The 26,055-nt window shown below is 40.3% G+C and overlaps 1 protein-coding gene across 2 annotated transcripts in view; it reads right to left on the bottom strand.

Annotated features, from left to right (window-relative positions):
* itpr3 (inositol 1,4,5-trisphosphate receptor type 3) overlaps positions 1-26,055 on the bottom strand; it is a 141,165-nt gene that overhangs the window by 73,922 nt on the left and 41,188 nt on the right. For both annotated transcript variants that reach the window (XM_003220395.4, XM_016993301.2), the window contains exons 2-3: positions 23,279-23,349; positions 7,040-7,161 (exon numbers count right to left, since the gene is read on the bottom strand). In XM_003220395.4, coding sequence (XP_003220443.1) covers positions 7,040-7,161; positions 23,279-23,349 — 193 coding nt within the window. The remainder of the gene's footprint in view (positions 1-7,039; positions 7,162-23,278; positions 23,350-26,055) is intronic.

The raw sequence follows: 26,055 nt of genomic DNA, 5'->3' as shown, positions 1-26,055 counted from the left end.
TGCAAACTTGCCAGTGTCTCGCTGTTTCGCTGGCTTTGCTGTTCTTAACTGGGAGTTCCCTAGCTCAGTTTGGGCGTTTGTTTGTTTTGAACTCCTTTTTGTACTTTTGAGTTTTGGGAAAGGTTTTTGGGCTTCAATACTACTTGCTTTAGTTCATGCCTCCGTTTTTCAGCCCATTGTGAACTTTTGGGTCAAGTTCTAGAACTTTAAATTTAACCCGGATTATATCTCTGGCTAATCCAGATTATTTGCCAGTTCTTGTTTTTTGGGGTTTTACCCGCTTGTTCTACTTAATAACACTGAAAGTTAAGTCTTTTTAGTTTGTTGAGCTATTTTTTGAACTGTTGCTTTAATAAACTCTATTTTGCTCTCTAATTGGTGTCTGACTTTTGACACAAACTGCATTAATGCTACAGGGTAGATAGACTTTCAGCATGCCTCAGTTTCATTTGTCTTTATGGGATGTTGTTAGCCTTAAAAGCTCCATCATTGATCAATGCAAGTCAGTCAAAATTGACAGCAGCAATGGTTTTTTACTCTTACAGCAAAACAAATTCTTTCTTAGAGGACAAAGGAAAAGATTGTGTGGGAAGGAGTTGAAATTTATACTTTGTATTGATATGAAGGAGAATGTTTATAAAATAATATTCGGGACGCATTTGATACCAGTAAAGTTAGCAAAAATGTAATGTAATCAATGTCAGAAGCATGAAATGATATTCTGCCATTTATGACTGACTTGCAATAAAGGAAAAATGGAAACAAATTCATGGAGAAATCCAAAAGGTGCTTCAATCTGAAATCCCGTTCAAGACAAATGTTTGTTAGGATTGTTAAAGGGTCAAGTTAAACACTGGCAAGACATTTTTATATACGGCCACAGCAGATACAATGTTTACACTCAATTGTGAAATAACATAAAAATTCCTTTGGTAAATAGTTTAAAACAAAAATATTGAAATGGCAGAAATGTTAACTATGTTGATAAAAGAAAAATCAACAGATAATTTTATGAAAGACTGGAAGCCATTTCTTATATGTTTGAGAAAGATAAAATGTCTTTTGTGAGTTTTGGAAAGTAACTCACACAATTAATTGGAGGCTGTCTAAAGTGTAGAAAAGCAGTGGCAGTTTGCATACATTTAAAAAAATTATTAGTAGAAAAGTAGGACACCTATTTCTTATAGTTTAGGTGTTTGTTTCCATTTGTTGTTCATATTGTTTTAGTTTGTCATTAGCATGCATATGAGTCGTAGCGGGCCAGGACACAACATACAAATACTATAAATACATAAATAAATGACATTGGTTTTTATATCTTTAGCTTTGTTCAGGAAGTAATTGTTTCAGATGGGGAAAGGTTATGTGTCGTCTTTCATCTCATTAGATTTCCATCCTGCTGTGACAACCCTATGTTCTTAATTGAATTTTGAATTAATATCACAAGCTTAAATATGTACTAATTAGGGCACCAATATTTTGCCAGTTAGCTTAACTGATTCAAGCTCTGTTGATTCATCATTTAGCAGGGGGGAAATTCCATTACTGTTAACACAGCTGCTTATGAAAATGACAGACGTATGATTGATATCATAGAAGAGGTGCTCCACCCAACCTGACTTTTTGTCTCAGGCAAGATTGGCTGCCTCTTCTAAGCAGCTCGGGCATGTGCATTCATCACCAGAAAACAAGGAAAACCCTTCAAAATGTTGTTATTCGTATGCAAATGTATGCAAATTTATTTGACTGAACTGCAGAACAGTCCTGGGTATGTTTACTAGGACATCAGAAAATACTTCCGGTTGGATTCATTCCACAGTAAATATCTAGATTTGCAGTATTTATTAAGATTTCTTTGGTGACAGTTCTACTATTAGTATTATTTATATGAAAACAAAGGACTGACTTTTCTGGACCAAATCTTATTGTTGTGTGCCATCATGTTATTTCTGATTTATAGTGAATATGTCACAAGGTTTTCTGGGCAATATAGTGAGTTTGCCATTGCCTCTAAGGCTATCACAGTGCACTTTGCCCAAGGTCACCAAGAACCTGAGATACATGCAGTCTCTGATACTGGAGGACATACAGCCACAAGGACTACTTCTGCACTCATGTGGTTAATCCATGAGTGCAGATGCCCTGATCCAGATGGAAAGCATCCCCTGAGCCTTTTGGCAATCCAGATGGCTGGCAGGGCCAAGAACGAATTGGGCTCACTGGCTACCAGCAGTTCCTTGGCAGAGGTTTGTTAATGATGTAGCTTCTGATGTGATCCCAACAGAAGCTACATCACTAGCAAGCCTCTGCCAGGGAGCTACTTATGGCCAGCAATATGGTGGTGGGTCAGCTGGAGGTATGAACAGCTAGATCAGACTAGATCCAGTCTGATCTAACTGTTCACATGTCAAAAATTGTGAGATCATTCTGGAATTTCCTGGAGATTCTGGAGTAAATCCCATTTCCCCTTGAGCTATGTCAACAATTCTATGGGATCCTCAGCATTGTTGTTTGGTGAGGCACCAGCACTCTTTGGCAGAGAAGGCTAAAGACTTTGTAAAACTACAACTCCCAGAATTCCATAGCATTGAATCATGACAGTTAAGGTGATGTCAAACTGCATTAATTTGACAGTGTACATGCACCCTAAGTTCCTTCCTTCTTCTCAGCTCACTTAAGAGTGATGGAAATGTAATAAAATGGCTGGTCCAACCTAATTAAAAAATAGAGAGTAGATTTCTGAGCCTGCCTTGAAGAAAAGCAAAGGACCTGTGTGTTGCAAATGAGTTTCCATGTGCCATGAGTCACCTTCCTCAAAGCCATGGCATCAAACAATCTTCCTAGTAGGTGGTTCCCAAAACAGAAATCCACCCTGGCAGAGCCTGTCTCTTTAGGGATGCTTCACTGGCAATCCAAAGCTTTAAGAAATGCTACTGCACTTTTATTTAATTACACTCTAATCTCTCCCAAAAGAACAGGATTAGTATTTGACTGGGTTTTCAGTCTGGCAGCAAAGCCGACAAAAGCAGAGCATGGACAACTTGAGACAGGGCTGGAGCTGTGAAGAAACAGAGGCAGCAAAAAAAAAACCTCAAAGAAAAATAAACAAATAACCCTTGAGGCTTCTAGGCTTGGCAAACCACAGGAAGAATGGGAAGGAACAGATAGTGAAATGGATCTAGAAAGGAAAAACTGAGAAAGTATGCTCGTTTGGCCCAGGGAGAGGTCAAGGGAACAACAAACCTGACCATTAATATATACTTCCAAACCTTTTCTACAGCACAAAGAAGAATCTACTTTTTTTCTTTTGTTCCTGCCTTCCCTTTTCTGCTCCTCTTCCTATAATTTCTGCTTGTGGAAGAGGAATCTCAGAGCAAGAGCACTGCATTGAAAGGGTGGATATATTGTTAATATTTTTAAAACTTAGTGTGGGGGGATGGGTTATTTAAATTACATACTTTGTACAGCTGTGGTGATACTTAATGTAGTATGCTAATAACATCATCGTTGTAACTATGGCCTGGTAAAACTACACAAAGTTGTCCTGCTGGGTTTCAGATTTTGACCCTAAAATCTCAGGGCCCAACATAGTCCTAATCTGGCAACCCTATAGAACATAAAAATAAATTTAGATCTAGCCTCTTTACTCACTGCTATTTTTCATCTCAATTCCAAATGCGTAGAACAAAACCTGGATGCAGAATTCAGCATCCTGCAGCTGACCGTTAAATCTGCAACAATTCTGAAAGTGCATAATGAAAATTCAAGAGCTAAGTAAGAGTTTAGTAAGACCTCTGTTGATAAGCAGAAGACATGTGGAGTCTGCAGACTCATACTCTGCATTCTACCAGCAGTAGTTCAAAAACGTGTCTAATGCTGCTTGTGAGAAGTCTGATATAGATAGAGCCATTTGATATATACAAATATATTTCTATATCTATGTATCACAATACATACCTATATCTAGATAGATAGAATTATGTACGCTGGCTTTTTCAGGTTAATTAACACAGAATGTGGGTTACCTTGACAGAGACGTTTGTACTGGTACTTTGAATAATGAGTACTCTCTGTCTCTGCTTCCACACAAAAAAGACAGCCTTGGCTTCCTTTATTAGTACTCAACCCAAAATATAGTACCTGCCAGAGGCATCTTAAAAAAATAAAAATAAAAGGATGCAATGAATCTGTTGCATTTACCAAAAATAGATAAAGTACAGACCTGCAGCCAAATACAACCCAGCTAAGGCTGGTCTCTGTGGCCTCTGGCCCACCCTGGGTGTACCAAATGTGTATGCATTCCCTCCTGGACCTGCCAGGAATAGCAATTCACTTTTTAAATTGACTGCATCCACCTTGCTGTTTAATGTAAAAAAATTATTCAAACATAAAAATAGATGTCTTGCCAATTATGTTTGGTTTCTCCATTCTCTCCTCCTCCTCCTCCTCCTCCTCCTCCTCCTATTTCTTTCCAACTTTCTTCCTTGTTTCTCTGGAAATTTATGTCAGCCTGAAGGGTCCCAGCATTTGGACCGTTGACTCACTACAGTTACCAAACTTGAAACTGTATATAATATTTTATTGGTTATCATGAAGTATGCATCTAGAGTAAGATCCTTGATGACAAGGAACAGGCAAGCAGCAGCTAGCAGATGCCAGTTTCAATAGATGCACAGTCTTAAGTGGAGCGCTGCAGGATGATGTCCTGGGGCTGACCATTTTCAATATTTTTGTTAATGACTTTGATCAGACATGTTAAATGGAATGCCTGTGGGCCAAACCTGGCCTGCCATGTCATTTTATATGGCCTGTTGGGCTTTCTATGCCATGGTTACATTTATACTGTCTTACAATTGCAAATTGCCCCTTGAAGGTTGATGTGGCCCTCGGGGTGAAAATAAGTTTGACACCCCTGACTTAAAGGATGGGGTAGAGAAGTGGTTCTCAACCTGTGGGTCCCCAGATGTTTTGGCCTTCAATTCTCAGAAATCCTAACAGCTGGTACACTGACTGGTATTTCTGGGAGTAGTAGGCCAAAACACCTGGGGACTCATAGGTTGAGAAGTACTGGGGTAAAAGGAATCCTTATTAAATTTGTAGATGATAGAAAACTGAGCAAAACGGACATTAATAAACTAGAAAACTGGGCTGAAATTAATACAATTAAATTCAACAAATTTATTCTAATTAAAGTTTTAAAAAACCAAATTCACACATATAGGATATTTCGCCCTCTTCAGAAGATGCCTGAATTTCTACTGGAACCACTGAGGCTTACCTCCAAGTAGACCTGCATGACTCTCTCTGATGGCAACATTCTGACTAAAAACGTGTATCCATTTAAACTTGATAGTGGGAGAACAAAGTTCCTTGACAAACAGCAATAGATTTTGTTTTTCTTAAGGTTGGCTGTATTGTAGATTATGTGATTTGTAGAGTTTAGAAAGGTTACATTTGAAACTACAACTAGTAACCAAGCTGGCTAGAGGGATTTAGAGAATTAAAAAAACCCCAAGAGTGACTTTTCCACATTTTGATCATGTGTTGCCATTCAGCTAAGCGTCTTTAAATAAGCAGATATATTATAGCAGCAGAAAATCCACTATTTTAAAATCTGCTTTACAGCAGCTGGTCTTTGTGGGGAAGTTGGATTTGATTTTTTCTCTCTTTATATTATGATTGAGAAACTGCATGCAAATCTATTAAACAAAGTAGGAGCAAAGTCATGCTTCCCCTAAAATTAGAACATTCCCTTCCTTTGGATTTCCAACAATAATTTACTAATTTGCCTCCATGAAAACTAACCACAGTTGCTGATGGTGTGGAGTTACTATTTTAATCTCATTATACAATATAAAAGGCACTGGCCAGGATTCAACAAACCAGCAGAGCAGCTGGGTCTCATTGTAAAAAAAACTACAGGAAAGACAAGTGTAAGCCATGATGCAGACAGGCTAACACACATTTCACAAGCATACTACACAGATGCAGAAACTGGTATCAGGCATGAATTCAGCAACCTGAGAAGATCAGTTTTCACTTTTTAAAAAGAATATTTTTAATCCTTCAAGCAGTGATGATATATTTGGATATCTCTAGAGGTACATCTACACTGTGGATTTAATGAGGCACTTTAACTGCTATGGCTCAATGCTATGGAATCACGCAATTTGTAGTTTGGTGAGGCACAGATACCATTTGGCAGAGAAGGCTGATTCCATGATTCCATAGTGTTGTCAAACTACATTAATTCTACAAAGTAGATGCATCCTTAGTCATGCTCTAGAAATGTTAAATATCTGGGATTGCAGGTATAGGGACAAATATGAGATATCCTTACAACCAACATGCTGTGGTATGAACCAAGGCATTTGGGGGTAGTGATTTAAAAACTCCACCCAGCATAGCTAATGGTGAAGGGTTCTGGAAATTAGAGTTGAATGACATCTGAATATGAGAACAAGCATGGTGCCATGAAGCAGTTCTTAACCTGTGGTCTGTGGAACCCCAGGTGTCCCTCATGTCATCACAGGAGATCCACAAAGTCTTGAAGAGACACGTGCCCAGAAACTGAGTCTATAGAAAAGCAACTGAGTTATGTCTTGGGGGTCTCCAGCAACAAACATATTGAAAGGGGGTCTCTGGTAAATAAAAGATTAAGAACCACTGGTGTAGTAGTCCAAATGTTGTCCTGGGTCTCTAGGAAGTCAGGTTCAAATTCCTGCACTGTCGTGGAAACCAAATGGATGCCTTGAGCAAGTCAACTCTCTCAGTCTAAGAGGAAAGAAGTGGCAAGCCCCCGTCAAGTAAATCTTGCTATTAACACTCTTTGATAGGGTCACCATAAGTAAGAGTCAACTTGAAGGTACTATACAATACCTGTAGACACACAGCTTAAACCACAAGCACACCAGGTATGATAGGATAATACTTTATTCAAGTTAGGGACTACACCAAGAAGCACTGTAAGTATTTTCTGGTTTTGTTACTTTGAACAAGAAAAAGAAACTAGTTAATATAGGTTTGGAGCTTATCATACCTGAAGTTTCTGCAACAGCACTACATCAGCTATCTTATCCTTGTCCTGTTTGGTCTGTTTAGCTTTCCAATATTGCTTCTGTGCAGAATAGCGGTTCATGGGACATACTCTAAAAAGACAATCTGTAAGGGAAAGAGGTCAAGGAGTCAGAATGGTCCCACATTAATATCATCCATTTTTGTAATGCTTACTGTTATTATTACAGCTTTCTGATGTGGTTGTAGTGGCCAATCATATCCTATAAGTTAATTACATAGAATTACATATCTGAGCAGTTTGGAAAGGAAGTCACAGAATAATACTTTAGCATAGTTTGGGACAGACCACGTTCTTTCTCCCATTCCTTGTTCCTGAGAATTCCTCCAGCCCCAGGCAACATGGCCAATGGCAATGGGTTCCTGGAGTTGTAGCTGAAAACCCTGAAGTCTACTGATGGCTTATATGTGCATACAAGAAAATGTGTATATTTTCAGGCAAGTTACATAAGGGTTGAAATGCACTGATGATTCAGTGACTTGCCTGAAGAACTGGCTTGAGAATTGAAGACAAGGGCAGAAGCAAAGTGCAAATGCATTGCTAAAACATTTTCTGCCTCTTGCTAATCCATGATAAAAGCTTGGCATCTTCTGAAGGACACTGAGAAGTGCATCAAACATGTGCTCATGTTCTATGTCCACAGCAACAAGCCAGTTCTACTCCCTGATATATCCATCCATGTAGACAGTCACTGAATTAAAAAAAAAAACCCAAACCATTTATTGCCATCTATTTGCCTGTTCTTTCTGACATGTTCGAACATGGAGGCCTGACTTGCTGAGGAGCCTCAGGGGAAACCACAATAAGTGGGGGAACTGGAGCTGCCAAGTTCTGAGCAGAGGCTTCCGCCAACCTTGCCAAGTTCAGGCACCTCATAGTGGGACTACGTGTTGTTAGCTGGATTCAAAAGCACTGCTGTTAATGTGTTCCCAAACAGAGCTGGGAAGAGGGGATTACTTCTGGAACTGCAAGACACAACCCCCCCCCCCCCCCAAATTCAGTATGTCCAGAAGCCACACTGTAATTCAAAATGTATTTTCCTATCCAAGCTCTGCTTTTTTAAAATGTTTCATTTAAGAAACCACCAGAAGCATTTACATGAGTGTGCATCTTTTGTAATGAAACAGAGACCATTATATAAGCCCTTCTTCAGCAATGTTCCCATGGGTCCATTTAAAAAGAAGTGCCAGTGCAGAATGTGTACATTTAAAGGAAATTCCCAGTGGAAGCCGCAATTTCCCTGTCAGGATTAGTCTACCCAAACAGAACACATACTAATTAATACCAGGGTCCAGATGAGAATATATATCTCCAGAAAGAAATCAATGCTTCTGAATTATTTATTTACATCTACTACTCAACAGCATAGTTTTACGGGTGACTTGAAGAGAAAATGAGAAAATCCATTCAAATATCATTAAAATCTATTTCGAAAACCAAGACCTTGATATAAATCTAATACTCAATATGCAGATTTTGAGAGACTGAATTAGATTTTAAGACCACAGATATAAACACTCCATAAGACCATAAAGAAGGTGCCAAATGAACCTCTCAGGGTAGGCTCACAGCTGGATTGGTATCTCCTATATCTGTGCTGTTTCAGGATAATCAAGTTTGGAGCACCAGCATTTCTTTACTTTTCTTCACTGTTATCGTTAGTCAGAACTATTTCTTTTTTCCTAGAAATTCACCATAAACTAGTCCCTGGATTCCCACTTTAGGAAGCCCTAACTCAGGACCCTCTCTTTTTTAAGTTGGAACTAAGTCTTACGAAGTCTCCATGTTACGAAGTGGAGGCACTCAAAACAAAGCATTGAAAGAAAAGCTTTAAGGTTTAATTAGTTAAACATAGGAAAATGTGGCCAGGTCTCAAATAAAGCTGCTTAATTGAAGGTGACTTGATTGAAGGTTGTATTCCCTATTGGTCAGTCCAATGGCTGGAGGCCACGGTGGCACAGTGGGTTAAACCCTTGTGCTGGCAGGACTGTTGACTTGAAGGTTGGGTTGCTGACTGAAGGTTGCCAGTTCGAATCCAACTCAGGGAGAGTGCAGATGAGCTCCCTCTGTCAACTCCACCTCCATGCGGGGACATGAGAGAAGCCTCCCACAAGGATGGTAAAAATATCAAAACATCCGGATGTCCCCTGTGCAACGTTCTTGCAGACGGTCAGTCTGCAGACGGTCACACCAGAAACTACTTGCAGTTTCTCAAGTCACTCCTGACACACACAAAAATCCAATGGCTTGCAAGTTGTTCTTTGGACAACAGATGATCTTTCTCTTTTTCTTTTTACAATTGTTGAGGTAAAACTAGCTTTTCCTTTCTTAGAAATTACCTGTTAAACTCCTAAACTGCCCTTAGACTTCATTGAGATGCTAAATCTGCTCTAGATATCAGTCTAAACTTTAAATGAGCTATTGAACATGATAGTAATACAATACTATATGAGCTATCAATCAATAGCAACAATGTTGAATTTCTCTGTGGGTAGCTGATGGAGGCAAAAATAACAGAAGTTGCCCTTGAAAGAACCTGAAAGCTAGAAGGTGTCACACAAATGTTACATTGAGGACATTTACTATGTTTTATGAGGACCAGCTATTTTATGATGTTATTACTTCCATAGTTTTCTTGAACCTGTTCCTATTGAAACCAGTTGACGTCAAGAACAGAAACAGCCCTGGAGCAGTACAAGCCATAATGGCATTGCATCCAGGGTCAGTTACACTAAATCCCAGATTGGCAAGCATTAAGCATGTGGAGGTTTATGCTAACTAATTGTTGCATAACCTTGTAGAGTAAATTCCATCTTTAAAGCACCTTTAGGCGAAGGTCATGGATTTCTGTAGAAAATTCATCAGAAGCTGGAAAAAATCCATATCGCACTCGATGTATTTTTGATTTTCCTTCTCAGAGTGTGGCAAAGGAAACAAGTTAAATACAAGACAAAGGAGAGTAATGGGTGGTATTTCTCTCCCAAAATCGGTAGTAGTAGTAGTGGAGATGGGAAGAATATTCAAAACACATGTAAAATGACTGAAAAAATATGTTTCTTAAGTGTCAATACACTCAGGTCAAAAGAATACTGGATTGAGAAGAACTTTCACAGTTCAGATCTTATTCTATGCAAAATTTGCATGTGGTTGTTTTGTTCAGGAAAGAGCATTTCCTACACAGAATTTTCATTTTTGCATGACAAATGCTTCTGTTTGAGACTTACTCCGTGTAAAATTCACATTAAGTCTTTTTTTGCACAAAACTGTCAAGTGTGAATTTTGTGAAGAATTAATCTGTGAATAGTCTTTGAAAATTGTAATTGTTGAAGCCTCTTTCACAAATAGAAGGAAACTGCAAAAATCACTTATTGCATCCATTGGGAAGAGCATTAGCAAACAATTATGCTTATAAGTTAGTAAACATGTCATAACACATATCAACAAACACACAACCATGAAGTGACCAATGATTTCATCAATGGCATAATTGAAATTCTTTCCATCTCTAATGAAAAAGAAAAAGAAAATAATTATATTTAATTATTTCTGTAAAATGTATTGAAAGTATAAGGACAAAGGGTTTTTTTTAAGTGAAATATTAAGCCAAGTGGTACTAGTGGATTAACTCCCATAGGATAACAAAGACAATTTGCCAGTCACTCTGTTTAAGACTACAGTTAGCCAGAAGATAACTCTCCTCCCATGACCCTAATCCGAAATCACAGAATGCAGAATGCATATTGGAATTTTGCATCATCTCTTTCTTTTGAACAACAGGTCAGCCCTGTGTTTCAAGAAGAACTGAGGTCATGATTTTATTTTATTTTCCCATTCATGTGTTAAAGTTTATCTTCCCCCAGAAATGTAGCACTCTCTTTAACAGGGAGATCAAAGAATACTAACAAAGATTAAAAAAAACAAAACAAAAAAAACCCAAGCTTTGCAAAACCCTATGTTTTAAATTGTTTTTCTTACTGTTTTTGTCTACTGCTCCATTATTTTAAATACTGATACTTTTTCACTTTCTAATGATAATAATAATAATAATCCATCTAACTTTTAAAAATTCAAAAGTAAGACACTAACAACAGAATGACCAGTTCTAGGGTGAAACTATTCAAATAGCTTAAATATCTGTATGTTTCACAAATAAAAACTTTGTAGAACCGAACCCAATCCACTGCTGTGAAACAACATCTTGCAACTTTTAAACTCAGTTCAGATAGGAAGTTTTAAGCAGAAAGTGACAAATCATAAAGGTGGTGTTCAAGGATGGTCGGATATCACAATGTATAGAGAAGCAGCAATGCATGGGTCATACATTCCAACACTGTGCAGACTAAAATAGGGACATACTCCAAATGTCTCTGTTCGAACACTGTCATTGTCCATGTCCTACTCCATTACTATTATATATGGCAGAAGACCCTGTCTGATAAATTTTATATCTCCTGATACAACACAGGTTGAACATCCCTTATCGGGAATTCTGAAATATTCCAAAATTGTCCGGATATAGTGATGCATTTGCTTTCTGAAGTTTCAGTGTACCCAAATTTTGCTTCATGTACAAAATTATTAAATTTACTTTCATGCTATGTGTATACAACATAAATGAATTTCCAGTTTGGACTTTGATCCCATTTCCAAGATATCCTATTGTCAAGAGTCAGACGCCAATTAGCGAACAAAAATAGAGTTTATTCAGCAGATAAGCCAAAAAGTAATGTTAACACAGAAAAAACCTTGAAACACTTCACTATCCATGCTTCAAGAGCAGTTCAAACAAAAATGTAATTCAGCAACACAAGCAGGTAAAAACAAAGCTAAACAAACTTAGTGCAAACTGCACTTTCTGAGTCCAAGCCCTGCTAGCCGGCTCTGTAGTTTTCAAAGGAACAGTTCCCAAAAGAAAACACCAAATTGGTCAGGAAACAAACAAACAAACTAAGAATGCAGTAGACTGCTTCCACAATGTGGATAAAGCCGAAGGCTCCAAAAGGATGGTGAAAAGACGTCGTCCGGGATTCCAAGGTCAGGTCAGGAGATAACAGCGGTGTCCAAAGAGCAAGTCAGGAGTCAAAAGCCGATAGTAGTCATCAATCACAGGGCGAAGGCAGTAGCAAGGTCAAATTCCGATCCAAGGTCTGAAGAGGGTGCAGTCATCCAAAACAGGTCCACGATAAGACACAGCGAGAGCCAAGCTAGGTGATAACAGCAGATTCAAATCATAGTCCAAGTCCAGTCTTCATGGAAACACAGAGATCCCAATGGCGCCTCAGCAACACCTTGCCACACGCAAAGTGCAGTGGCCAAACATTCCCATTTTATTCCCCTTCCTCCTGGGTGACCAAACACTCACACCCAAACACCAGGTGTCCCAAATCTACTCAGAGTCTGAGCTCCACACAGCTAGAGCTCGTGGATCTGAAGTACCTAGCAATTCGTCAGAGTCCCAATCATCCTGCCCACACTTAGCCCCATGAACACTTAAAGAACCATCCTCCCTTCTCCAAGCATCCCAATTGGGATCAGCTCCTGCAGAAACCCCAGGTTCAGAAGTATCCATAGACCCCAAATCCCCAGACATCTCCGGTGGCTGTGCCCATTCAGTGCCCGCTTCCCCAGCCACCACCTGTTCCTCAGCATCCATCTCCCCATCTGAATCTTCCTCAGAAGATCCCCCATATAGCTCTCTAAGTCGCTTCCTGCGCAACTCCTCCAGTGAACCCTCATCACGAGGGTTTTTTCTTCCTCTTCGAATTCCATCCCCATCAACCATAATCCCCGAAGGCGCAGTCACAACACCTATTCTGTATGTATATGCAAACATAAGAATTCCAAAACTCATAAAAATCCAAAAACATTTCTGGTCCCAAGCATTTCAATAAGGGATATTCAATCCGTAACAAGCCAGCTTCACACTCTTCCAAGCTTAGAGGTAGACTTGACAAATGTAATTGTCCATACAGTTTGATATCAATAGTTCGGTGCTGGCCACACTGGCAAGCAATGAGAGAAAGTGTAGACTAGTATTTCTAGAGCATATGTGCCAAACTCCAGTCCTGTGGGCTGAATTCTGCCCTCTGTTTCATTTTATGTGGCCATCCTGATGCTGGACTACAACGCCTGTATTTGTTATCATTAGACATTATGACTAAAGCTGATGAGAGTTGGGCTACATTAACATCTGGAGGCTGCAGTTTGTTGTCTTTAGCCTGGATCTGGATTTAGCTGGAAGGCTTGTGGATATGATGTCTGACATTAAGATGTCCTTTAACCTTTCCCCAGCTGCAGACCCACAAGGGCTAAGGTAAAGGTAAAGGTAAAGGTTTCCCCTAACATTAAGTCCGACTTTGGGGGTAGGTGCTCATCTCCATTTCTAAGCCGAAGAGCCGGCGTTGTCCGTAAACACCTCCAAGGTCATGTGGCCGCCATGACTGCATGGAACGCCAACAAGGGCTGTTGGGTTGCAATTCCCATTATCCCCAGTCCTCACTGTAGATAATCAAAAGTGATGGAAGGTCTTGTCTGGGGACCCATATTTGGTAAAAACCAAAGAGTACCGACCCCTATGTAAAACAAATATAGTTGCCCTCTATATCCACTGATTCTCCACCCTTGGATTCAATAGTCTTTTGAAGGCAACCATAAGGCTGATGTGGCCATCAATGAGAATGAGTTTAACACCCCTGTTCTAGAGGGTGCCAGGCTGGAGATGGCTGGAGTAGAAAAAGGGGAGTTTTAGAAAAGAGAAGAGAAGAATCTGGCTTGCTTGTGCAGCTGCTTTGGCTCTGGCCTCCTCTCTCACGGGCCAAAAAGTGCCCTACCCTTTTAATGACACATTTACTTTGATCTGGATTCAGGAGTTCAGACAACCAGCACACAGAGTGATCCTTTAGAATTTGTGGCTGTTTCATGAATGAGAACTATTTACCAAAACATTAGTCAAGAAAAGGATTGCTGAACTGTGCCAAACAGGAGTGGTTTGTATTAATGCCTCTCCTCAAATTCTATTTAAATCAGGGATGTTCAGTCTCCCATTCCTTTCCTGCAACCTTCATCTTGGTCAGTTTCTACTCTCCCCAATAAAAAGGACAACATTTGTATGAATTAATTCAATCTTTCTGAAAGATTTGTATGTTATCAAATACCACTGCTAATGTGGCTACTTATTTCTGGATATTCACTCTTGAATTCTTACCTTCAGCTTTTTCTTATTTTTAAAAAAACTCTGCCTCTATCAAATAGAATAATATAAGGTAACATTCTGGCTAACAGCTACATACAAAACAAAACTGCTCTCGGGTTCTTACCAAGGAGGACAAAATTACAAGTGTAGTCATACTTAGCTAACAAGCTTATTAATTCAAAGGGAGGCAGTGCCTAAGAAAACCCTATGAAATTCATGGGGTCCCCATTAGTCCACAGAAGACTTGAAGGCAAACATACATTATATTAACACAGCACTGCTGCCCTTATGTCCGATTGAGTCTTTTTCACAATAAGCTGGAGGAGTGTTTAAAATGGTAGTTCCACATGGCATCATGTTGTCACAGCTTTCTAAATGATCAATAGATATATAGTAACTCTATTCATAAATAAGTCCCAATTAATAAAAAATATATGTGGAAACTAATAGTAATTGCCACCTAAGAAACTGAAGAAACTGAATTAAGGGGGATTCAGCATTACCCTTGAAGAACAACAAAAGAAACACAAGCTATGCAAAAAATTGCCAAAAGGAAGCTCTTAATTAAAGACATGGGAATCAAGCATAGGAGGGAGTGAAATCATCACAAATTCATACATCAAAGAACACATTAAAATAATAAAATCAATAATTTAGCAAGATTATTTTGTTTTGTTGAAGAAGTAAAGGGGACAAACATTGGCAATTCCCATTTGAGTGCAGTATCAATCATAATGTACAAGTTCCCATTTGAGATTTATACATTTTGAGCATTCCCTCTTCAATAAAATGTTTGCCAATGTGTCCAAAAAAAACCTTTAGTTCAACATTCAGTTCTGGAACCACTCTTTATCAACCCCTACTATAAACATTGATACTTGTCTGGTTCCTCATTCTCTTTGATTTTCACCTCTTGATGGACTGCATTCTTCTAGATTCGTGCTTATAGGCTATCTTATGTAGGGGGTGGGAAATTATTTTTTGCCAAAGTATCATGGAGTAGCACTAAACTGATGGATTACAGATGTGTCTCTCTTTCTTGGAAACCTGTTGGGGACAAGCAGCCATTGCTCAGGGACTATAACTAGACCAAGGGTCGCCACCTTGAGTTACCAACTCAGACAATTTTTTAATTCAGCTCAGACAACTCAACATTCACAAATATTTACAGTAAAATGTTAATTTGAAGTGTTCACGTGTATTTTAAAAAACATTCTTTTTTACCTGCGAAAACACCTCTCTAAGGACCTCTTCACAAGGCCCTATCAGGCCGTGCTGTTGCACCACAAAAGAGAAGGTGCACGGGCTGCTCGGGGCGCCTTGTGCTCTCTCCCTCCTTCCTCCATCACACAGTGGGGACGGGAGAGGGTGCCTGTCACCATCAGATGGCAGAAAGGGCAGCAACGCGTATTGTCCCACTGCCCTTCTGCCATCATACGGTAAAAAGGGGAGGAAAATGCAGGTAGCTCCACTGAAGCTACCCAAGCTACATTTTCCTCCCAGCAGTGGTGGAGAAGGCACCTTTCGGCGCTTCCCCTCCACTTTGGGAGGAATGTGGGTGGGGCCAGCTGTGCATCGTGTGATGATGCACTGCATGCCCAGTCCTTACAATTAATAAAAGTGGCAAATCGGGGCAAAAATGCCCCATATTAAGAGGTCCCTAGAAAACTCTACCATCAACTTTAATAGAATCATGCTAGAGGACCTACAAATTCCTAGAGAAACATTCTTTTTAGGAATCTCTGGGCCATGCAACATGATTTTATGGACAATCTCCAACAGCGATAGAATATTAAGCAATTCTGCAAGTAATCAAATCCACAAAAGTTGAACCTTCAAATGTGAATTGCTGAGTATATTGTGATCCATCTCACTGTGCTGGGGAAGCAAAGGGTCTCCATCCTTTTAACTTTCTGTCTCTGCTGTTTTATTTTCAAGTGTTCTTGAGTGGAGATACATCATACTGTACAAAAAAAAATGGGGCTGAATCTGAACTTGCTTCAGGCTGGTAAAATAAAATATTCCAAACAGCTCTTCCATTGAAGCAAATATTAATTTTTTTAGGACAGCACCATACAATTTTGACAGCAGCTGTCCAAAGCAACAAAAGAAAAAAACAGGACAGAGGAAATGCAGTGTGGAAAACAGCGCCAATGTTCCCCAAAAACAGACAAAGCATCTCTCCACCATGTTTATTTAACCATACCTGTAACTAACTCTCTTTCTGTAGTACTCATCAGCCCATGAGAACCTTAAGATCATCCTGGTTCTCGCAGAAGCAGAGGCAGCAGGAGGACATTTTTGCTCCCTGGCTTCAGGTAGGATTTGGCTAAGATTTGGCTAAGATTTTAAACTGAGTGTGGGCTTGGCTCCTGTGGTCAAAGTCTAACTGTTGTGTGACTGTTGTGTTGAAAGAGAGCCAGGTACTTAAGTTGATTGACAGCAGGCATTGTCCCCTGTTAATTGAGTTTCTGGGAAAGCTTTATTTGCCAGTGTGAGTTTCTGCCAGAGCCTGATCCCAGAAGGGCAGTTGGTTCTCGCAGAAGCAGAGGCAGCAGGAGGACATTTTTGCTCCCTGGCTTCAGGTAGGATTTGGCTAAGATTTGGCTAAGATTTTAAACTGAGTGTGGGCTTGGCTCCTGTGGTCAAAGTCTAACTGTTGTGTGACTGTTGTGTTGAAAGAGAGCCAGGTACTTAAGTTGATTGACAGCAGGCATTGTCCCCTGTTAATTGAGTTTCTGGGAAAGCTTTATTTGCCAGTGTGAGTTTCTGCCAGAGCCTGATCCCAGAAGGGCAGTTGGTTCTCGCAGAAGCAGAGGCAGCAGGAGGACATTTTTGCTCCCTGGCTTCAGGTAGGATTTGGCTAAGATTTGGCTAAGATTTTAAACTGAGTGTGGGCTTGGCTCCTGTGGTCAAAGTCTAACTGTTGTGTGACTGTTGTGTTGAAAGAGAGCCAGGTACTTAAGTTGATTGACAGCAGGCATTGTCCCCTTTAAGGCACCTTTACTAACTATCCTTTGCAGTACATACAGGAAACAAAGCAACATAAACAAATACACAAAGAGGTGGTTTGTTGCAGTTTGCACATAAAGTGCGTGCATATTACTTAACTGTACAAAGATCCCACTTGGCCACCACGCTCACCAAGAGATGCAACAAAAGCAAAACATTCCCATCACATGCACCAGCTGTGGCATGTTCCGCTTTTTCACACAAAAACTAGACAACTACATCTGCTCCAAATGCAAACAGATGACTCTGATGGAGCAGAGGATCCAACAGCTCGAGCACCGTATTAAGACCCTTAAGGACATTCAGGCACTCGAGCTCTTCTTGGACACTGCACAACACGCTGCTGTAGATCAGCAGCCTGCATCACACCAACACCACCAAGACCATGATCAGGAACCTTATGGGGAGATCAACTCAAAGGTAGACAACCCTCAGGCTTGGAAGGAGGTCACCCATAGAAGGAGACGCAGGACCAGGCAGCCTCCGCAGAACTCCTCTGCTCAGCTGCATTTACACAACAGATTTGAAATTCTTACATCATTAACATACAATCAGGAAACACATCTTGTGGAGGACCACAGTTTCTTAGATACCACTCAGTGGACCACCCTGGATCAATGCGCAGGGGATAGCCCTGACGGGGACAGTGCATCACCACAGTCACACTTATTTAATCATGCAAATGCTCCATCCCCAATCATAGACCAGGAGCAACAGGAACATCCTTGGGAGAGTAATGGGCTCTCGGATGTATCTCAATGGATTGTCATTGATGAATGCACTGGGGATGTTGAGGAGGAGGACAACACTTTACACCTACATGATTCACTTCAACAGGAACACTCTTCAGGGGACATACACACTGTCTTGCACAAAAGGGACCCTGTCAATCCTCAAAGGAAACAGGTCTTGGTAGTAGGTGACTCCCTCCTTAGAGGAACGGAAGCCATCATTTCCAGACCGGATGGGATGGCTCGAGAAACATGCTGCCTCCCGGGGGCAAAAATACACCATATCACTCAGAGGCTCAGCAGGCTCCTAAAGCCCCATCACCCTCCCCACCTTATGTTGATTCATGTAGGTACCAATGACACCGCTAGGCATACTTTTCAAAAGATCACAAATGATTTTCGAGCTCTGGGAACAAAGCTAAAACTGTATAATGTACATGTGATCTTTTCATCCCTCCTCCCTGTTGTAGGACACGGCTCTACAAGGGCCGGAAAAATAGTACAGGTCAATAACTAGCTCAGAAAATGGTGTCAAGAGGAGCATTTTGGCTTCCTTGACCATGGTCTACTCTTCCAAGAGGATGGACTACTGGCAAGCGATGGGGTGCATCTCACACAAGTAGGAAAACATCTTTTTGCACACAGACTCACAAACCTCATCAGGCGCACTTTAAACTAGATCCACTGGGGGAGGGGAACAACAGCCTGGCGAACACTATATTACCCACGACCACAGGGAACCGCCGAAAGGCTAAACGGAGGGCTGCACAAACACAGCAAGGACCAAGTACAGAGAGCACAATAATCCCAAATAAACAGTTCGAGGGGAGGTCACAGGGGCTTACATGTCTTTACACTAATGCTCAGAGCATGGGAAATAAGCAAGACGAACTCCAACTCCTAGCACAGCACCACACATATGATGTCATAGGCATCACTGAAACCTGGTGGGATGACTCCCATCACTGGAATTTAACCATTGAGGACTATAACCTCTTTCACAGAAATAGAACAAAGGGGAGAGGAGGGGGAGTAGCTTTATATGTCAAAAACAGTTACGTTGCAGAAGAAATGCAAGACTGTAATCCGGGAAACCAGCTTGAAAGCATCTGGATAAGAATCAAGGGAACCGGGACTCAAAAAGATCTTGTCGTGGGTGTCTACTACAGACCTCCGAGTCAGGATGAAGGACTTGATGAAGCCTTCTGTCAACAGCTGACCAAACAGGCACAAAGAAGAGATATAGTAGTCATGGGCGATTTCAATTATCCCGATATCTGCTGGAAAACAAACTCAGCCAAGAGTACAAAGTCCAACAAATTCCTCACTTGCCTTGCAGATAATTTTATGGTCCAGAAGGTAGAAGAGGCAACAAGGGGATCAGCAACTCTTGATCTAATCTTAACAAATGTGGAAGACCTGATCAATACAGTTGAAGTGGTTGGATCCTTAGGGGCAAGTGACCATGTGCTCCTGCAGATTGCAATACAAAGGAATGCTGAAACTAAGACAAGTCAAACACGCATTCTGGACTTTAAGAGAGCTGACTTCCAAAAAATGAAGGAATTACTGAGCGGCATTCCATGGACGCCGATATTAAAAAACAAGGGAGTTAAGGATGGATGGGAGTTTTTCAAAAGTGAAATACTCAAGGCGCAAATGCAAACAGTGCCAACAAAGAAGAAAAATAAGACAAGTGCAAAGAAGCCAGAATGGATGTCCAAAGAACTTCTAACTGAGCTAAAGCTCAAAAGTGACATGCACAAGAAGTGGAAAAGGGAAGAAATCACCAAAGAAGAATTCAAACGTATAGCCAACACCTGTAGGGAAAAGGTTCGCAAGGCTAAAGTGCAAAATGAGCTCAGGCTTGCCAGGGACATAAAAAACAACAAAAAAGGCTTTTTTGCTTACGTTGGTAGAAAAAGGAAGAAAAAGGAGGCGATAGGGCCATTGCAAGGAGAAGATGGGGTGATGGCGACAGGGGACAGAGAAAAGGCAGAACTACTTAATGCCTTCTTTGCCTCGGTCTTCTCAGAAAAAGAAAGCCATCTTCAACCTCAGCAACACGGAATGGATGAAGGATTGGGGGAAATCCAACCCCAAATAGGGAAACAAGTTGTCCAGGAACACTTGGGCTCTCTAAACGAATTCAAGTCCCCAGGGCCAGATCAGCTACACCCAAGAGTACTGAAGGAACTAGCGGAAGTTATTTCAGAACCACTGGCAATTATCTTTGAGAGTTCTTGGAGAACGGGAGAAGTCCCAGCAGATTGGAGGAGGGCGAATGTGGTCCCTATCTTCAAGAATGGAAAAAAGAATGACCCAAACAATTACCGTCCGGTCAGCCTCACATCAATACCAGGCAAAATTCTGGAAAAGATCATTAAGGAAGTGGTCTGCGAACACTTAGAAACAAATGCGGTCATTGCTAATAGTCAACACGGATTTACCAAAAACAAGTCATGCCAGACGAATCTGATCTCTTTTTTCGATAGAGTTACGAGTTGGGTCGATACAGGGAATGCTGTGGATGTAGCGTACCTGGATTTCAGTAAGGCCTTCAACAAAGTCCCCCACGACCTTCTGGCAAACAAACTAGTAAAATGTGGGCTAGACAAAACTACGGTTAGGTGGATCTGTAATTGGCTAAGCGAACGAACGAAAGGGTGCTCACCAATGCGTCGTCTTCATCATGGAAAGAAGTGACAAGTGGAGTGCCGCAGGGCTCCGTCCTGGGCCCGGTTCTGTTCAACATCTTTATTAACGACTTAGACGAAGGGTTAGAAGGCACAGTCATCAAGTTTGCAGACGACACAAAACTGGGAGGGATAGCTAACACTCCAGAAGACAGGAGCAGAATTCAAAACGATCTTGACAGACTAGAGAGATGGGCCAAAACTAACAAAATGAAGTTCAACAGGGACAAATGCAAGATACTTCACTTCGGCAGAAAAAATGGAAATGAAAGATACAGAATGGGGGACGCCTGGCTTGACAGCAGTGTGTGCGAAAAAGACCTTGGAGTCCTTGTGGACAACAAGTTAAACATGAGCCAACAATGTGATGCGGCTGCTAAAAAAGCCAATGGGATTCTGGCCTGCATCAATAGGGGAATAGCGTCTAGATCCAGGGAAGTTATGCTCCCCCTCTATTCTGCCTTGGTCAGACCACACCTGGAATACTGTGTCCAATTTTGGGCACCACAGTTGAAGGGAGATGTTGACAAGCTGGAAAGTGTCCAGAGGAGGGCGACTAAAATGATTAAGGGTCTGGAGAACAAGCCCTATGAGGAGCGGCTTAAAGAACTGAGCATGTTTAGCCTGCAGAAGAGAAGGCTGAGAGGAGACATGATAGCCATGTACAAATATGTGAAGGGAAGTCATAGGGAAGAGGGAGCAAGCTTGTTTTCTGCTGCCCTGCAGACTAGGACACGGAACAATGGCTTCAAACTACAGGAAAGGAGATTCCACCTGAACATCAGGAAGAACTTCCTCACTGTGAGAGCTGTTCGACAGTGGAACTCTCTCCCCGGGGCCGTGGTGGAGGCTCCTTCCTTGGAGGCTTTTAAGCAGAGGCTGGATGGCCATCTGTCGGGGGTGCTTTGAATGCGATTTCCTGCTTCTTAGCAGGGGGTTGGACTAGATGGCCCATGTGGTCTCTTCCAACTCTACTATTCTATGATTCTATGATCCGGGGAGGCCCTGCTCTCGATCCCACCTGCCTGACAGGCGCGGCTGGTGGGGCCGAGAGACAGGGCCTTCTCAGTGGTGGCTCCTCGGCTGTGGAACTCCCTCCCCAGTGACATCCGGCAGGCTCCATCCCTTCTGGTGTTTAGAAAGAAGTTGAGGACCTGGCTATGTGCGCAAGCATTTAATGAATGAACTCAGTTAGCGTTGACATGGATTGGATTAAGGCTCTTGCACAAGGTCTGATGGATGACTGGCATATATATTCAGCATTGCACTGTGTTAAATCTTTTATATATTGTATTTTACTATGTTATTTAACTATTTTAACTGTTTTTTATTTTTATTTTATTGTATTATGATATCTGGTAGTGATCCTGCCAGTTGTGTAAGCCGCCCTGAGTCCCCTCGGGGAGAAGGGCGGGGTAGAAATATCGGAAATAAATAAATAATAATAATACTGAAATAGAAAAACTTGCTGCAAGGTGAGAAAGAGATGATCCAACAGTAGCCTTTGGTTTTCAAGCCTATTAACTTTGCTCAGCTTTCCAACTCTGCATTCTACATTCATTCCTACCATTCTGCAGCTTACCTGAAATAATGGTTTCATAAATTCTTATTATCAATAAGTTAATAGAGGTCATACTGTCACAGCAAAGGCTAAAATCCAGGACAATGTTATTAGCAAAACTTATAAGGTTAATGAGGGAATTGCAAGACACTACAATTACTATAATTAATATTATTGATACAGTAGAGTCTCGCTTATCCAACGTTCTGTATTATCCAACATAGTCTGCCCTTTAGTAGTCAATTTTTTGTAGTCAATGTTGTCAATACATTTCGATGTTTTGGTGCTAAATTCATAAATACAGTTATTGCTACATAATGTTTACTGTATATTGAGCTGCTTTTTCTGATGATTTGTTGTAAAACATGATCTTTTGGTGCTTAATCTGTAAAATCATAATGTAATTTGACATTTAATAGGCTTTTCTTTAATCCCTCCTGATTATCCAACATTTTTGCTTATCCAACATTCTGCCGGCCCGTTTACAGTAGAGTCTCACTTATCCAACATAAACGGGCCAGCAAAACATTGGATAAGTGACAATGTTAAAAAATTCTGAGGACCAACTATTACATTAATGTTAATTTACAAGGATTCTTTAAAAAAATACTTTGTTATTCAGAAACAAAACTGTTAATGTAATTGGAAAGCAGTCATAAAGGGCCCCTGGTGCTAACTAGGAACAATGATGTTACATCACTACTAAAGCAAATTAGGGTACTGCAAGTATGCAATGAAGCATTATTTCTAGGGAATCTAAAATAGTAGCCGATTCTCCCCAAAATAATCATAATCATAATCATAAACTTTATTTCTAGACCACCCTCTCTCCCCAGAGGGTCTCCGGGCAGCTAACATACTCGCAAATGGCAAACATTCAATGCCACAACTACATCACTTAATATCAAAAGTATAAAAAGACAATAACATGCTCATTATAATAAAAATTCCAAACTAGAAAAGACAATAAATTTAAACATGACAAGTTAGCTTTACTCTTTGATCTCTTACCTCGAAACTTTTTGGGTGGATTATCCAAATCTCCAGCTGCTGGTTCCACCACACACCGATCATCCACCAGTCTGAAAAGAAAGGGAGAAAAATACACTGAAATATATTGTTTTGCACCTTTACTGATTTCTGTGATTTATCCCCATGACCAAAAATGTGGTCTGCTCTCTCCCCTAGCGATATCTACTAGTATAGAGTTAATCGGGACCAACAAACTGTACATATTTCTGGTTTATAAATGGTTGTTTAGGTGTGTGCAATACATAGTTTGTGGACCAATACAAATAAATATTAAAACCTTTCTTGTGAATTGTTTTTAACTTGCAGTCATAGAACTAATCTTGAAAATGTCACAATAATCGCTCAAGAAATACTAACGTAAGTGATTACTGGAATTTAAAACCATTATAAACATATTATGTGTTGAAATCTCAAAATGATTTAAAGTTAAGCTTAAGACTTCAAGGGAACTGATCTATGACTTGGAACATCTGGAAGCAACCATACCAAACCTCTGAATCATTCAAACATATAAAAGTGGTGCAATAGCTTTTTTGCAGCACAAATGTTCAAACCCAATTACACACCTTCCTACATTTTGCAGGTGAAAACTGGAGAACGTTTGTCAAGCAACCTCAAAAGTGGGGTCAAGATGGCAGAAAAGCAGAAAAGCTAGCAGAAGCTGCAGGAGTTTGCTTGTTCCTGAGACTGCAGGGAAGGGCTAGAATCTGTCCAATAGTATTCCTTTCCCTCACTTAGCCGAGAACAAATATCTTTGACTTTGAACTCAATTAAAAGCAATTGAAATATGCTGGGAACAAAGGGGGAAAGTAGAAGGTGGAGAAAGAAACAAGGACATATTTAAAACATTCTAAAAAGTAAGAGAACAGAGGGTTTATTAGGTTTGTCCCTGCCAAATCAAGGTGTTGGAGAGAGTATCAGTCACTTTGATTCCAATTGATACCTCCATGAAGCCTTATGATTTTCAAAACATCTTCAAATTAACACTTATTTCAAGTTGGAAAACAGATACTGATGAATTGAATGAAACTAGTTTAAATTACTATTTTCAATGGGATTGCTTATATAACAGGGTTTTAATAATTGTTTTTAATATTAGGTTTTTATTTATACAGTAAGGTAAAAAGATAAAGGTTTCCCCTGACGTTGAGTCCAGTCATGTCTGACTCTGGGAGTTGGTGCTCATCTCCATTTCTAAGCCGAAGAGCCGGCGTTGTCCATAGACACCTCCAAGGTCATGTGGCCGGCATGACTGCATGGAGCGCCGTTACCTTCCCGCCGGAGCGGTACCTATTGATCTACTCACATTGGCATGTTTTCGAACTGCTAGGTTGGCACGAGCTGGAGCTAACAGCGGGCGCTCAAGCCACTCCCGGGATTTGAACCTGGGACCTTTCGTTCTGCAAGTTCAGCAGCTCAGCGCTTTAACACACTTCGCCACCGGGGCTCCTAACATTTATACAGTACTTTATTTTAATCTGTACCTCTCTATGCAAAAATGAAAAATGGGATAATAAATAAAAAATAGAAGATAAATAAACTGGTTTAAAAATATTCTACTTTTAAATATAAATACTTCCATGGGTAACTGAAATCATTAGTAGATTTGATTGATTGATATTCCACCTCCCCCCCGCATAGGACCCAAGGAGGCTAGCCACATGTTACAACCATTTAAAACAATGGGTAAAGCAAAGCATTATTTTAAACCAATTCAAAAACACAAGAAGAATTATTCCACTATGCACCAATTACTTCTTCTGTTATCTACAGTAAACTAATTTTCAAACATTGAAAAGTCTTTTTAAAAAGTGTATCTGATGAACTGTAAGCATTAGAAAATGAAGAAAGAAGGAATATAGCCCCTGAGAACATTAATGACTTCTCAGTAGTAGAATTAAAAGACATGGCCATAGTCTGGAACATCAATAGCACTTTTGAGACTGATAGAAAGGACTTGGTAGCATAAGTTTTGCTAAACTTTAGTCCACTAATGAGATGCATGGACTGAAGGGAAGAAGGTAGCTTTAATCTCAGCATTAGATATGACAGCCCCTCCCTGATTATGATAGATTTTCAACAGGATTCTTAATGCTGAACACATTGATATTCTCAGCATGTACTCTTTCTCCACATCTCAGAAAGCTCATATAGCAACAGTAGGTGACTGGGCATGTTGCTTTATATTAATCCAAACTGGTGGCCACACCTTTCCCTTTTACCTGGCATTCATTTAACTACAGATACCAGAGGCTGAAAGGAGATCCTTTCCATACAAAGCATGAATTCTAGCACTGAAGTGTAGTCCTTCCCTTGTTTTTATTCAAGAACTCATTCCATCTGTTCAGGCAAAATCACCTCACACATAAACATTATATGCAATTAAAAAACTATTTCCTATTTGTCAACACAATCTCTTTGCACTATGAAAATGAAGAAAGTGGTTTGGCAACCTGCCGCAAACTCTCTCAGCATTATTTTAAAAAGCATTTTGGCATGTGTGTTTCCAACTGCAATGTGGCTTCAAAAACTGTCAGCATTTATCAATAGTCACCAATAGCAGCTCACATGTTATTTTTTTAAAACCAGCAATTTTAATAACTCTCTTTTTTTCTTTATTAGGGCTGCAAACATTAGCAGATAGGATGTGTAAATTAAATGTTTAATCATTCAGAAGTTGTCTCTGTTTAATCAATGAGGCTGAAAATAAGGGGCAAAATGGCATGCAGGTCTTGAAAGACATGTAGTTGAACGAA

This window comes from Anolis carolinensis, chromosome 4 (assembly GCF_035594765.1).
Source record: "Anolis carolinensis isolate JA03-04 chromosome 4, rAnoCar3.1.pri, whole genome shotgun sequence".
NCBI classification, from domain to species: domain Eukaryota; kingdom Metazoa; phylum Chordata; class Lepidosauria; order Squamata; family Dactyloidae; genus Anolis; species Anolis carolinensis.
The sequence above is the reverse complement of the archived record's forward strand: the minus strand, read 5'-3'. Positions and strand labels throughout refer to the sequence as shown.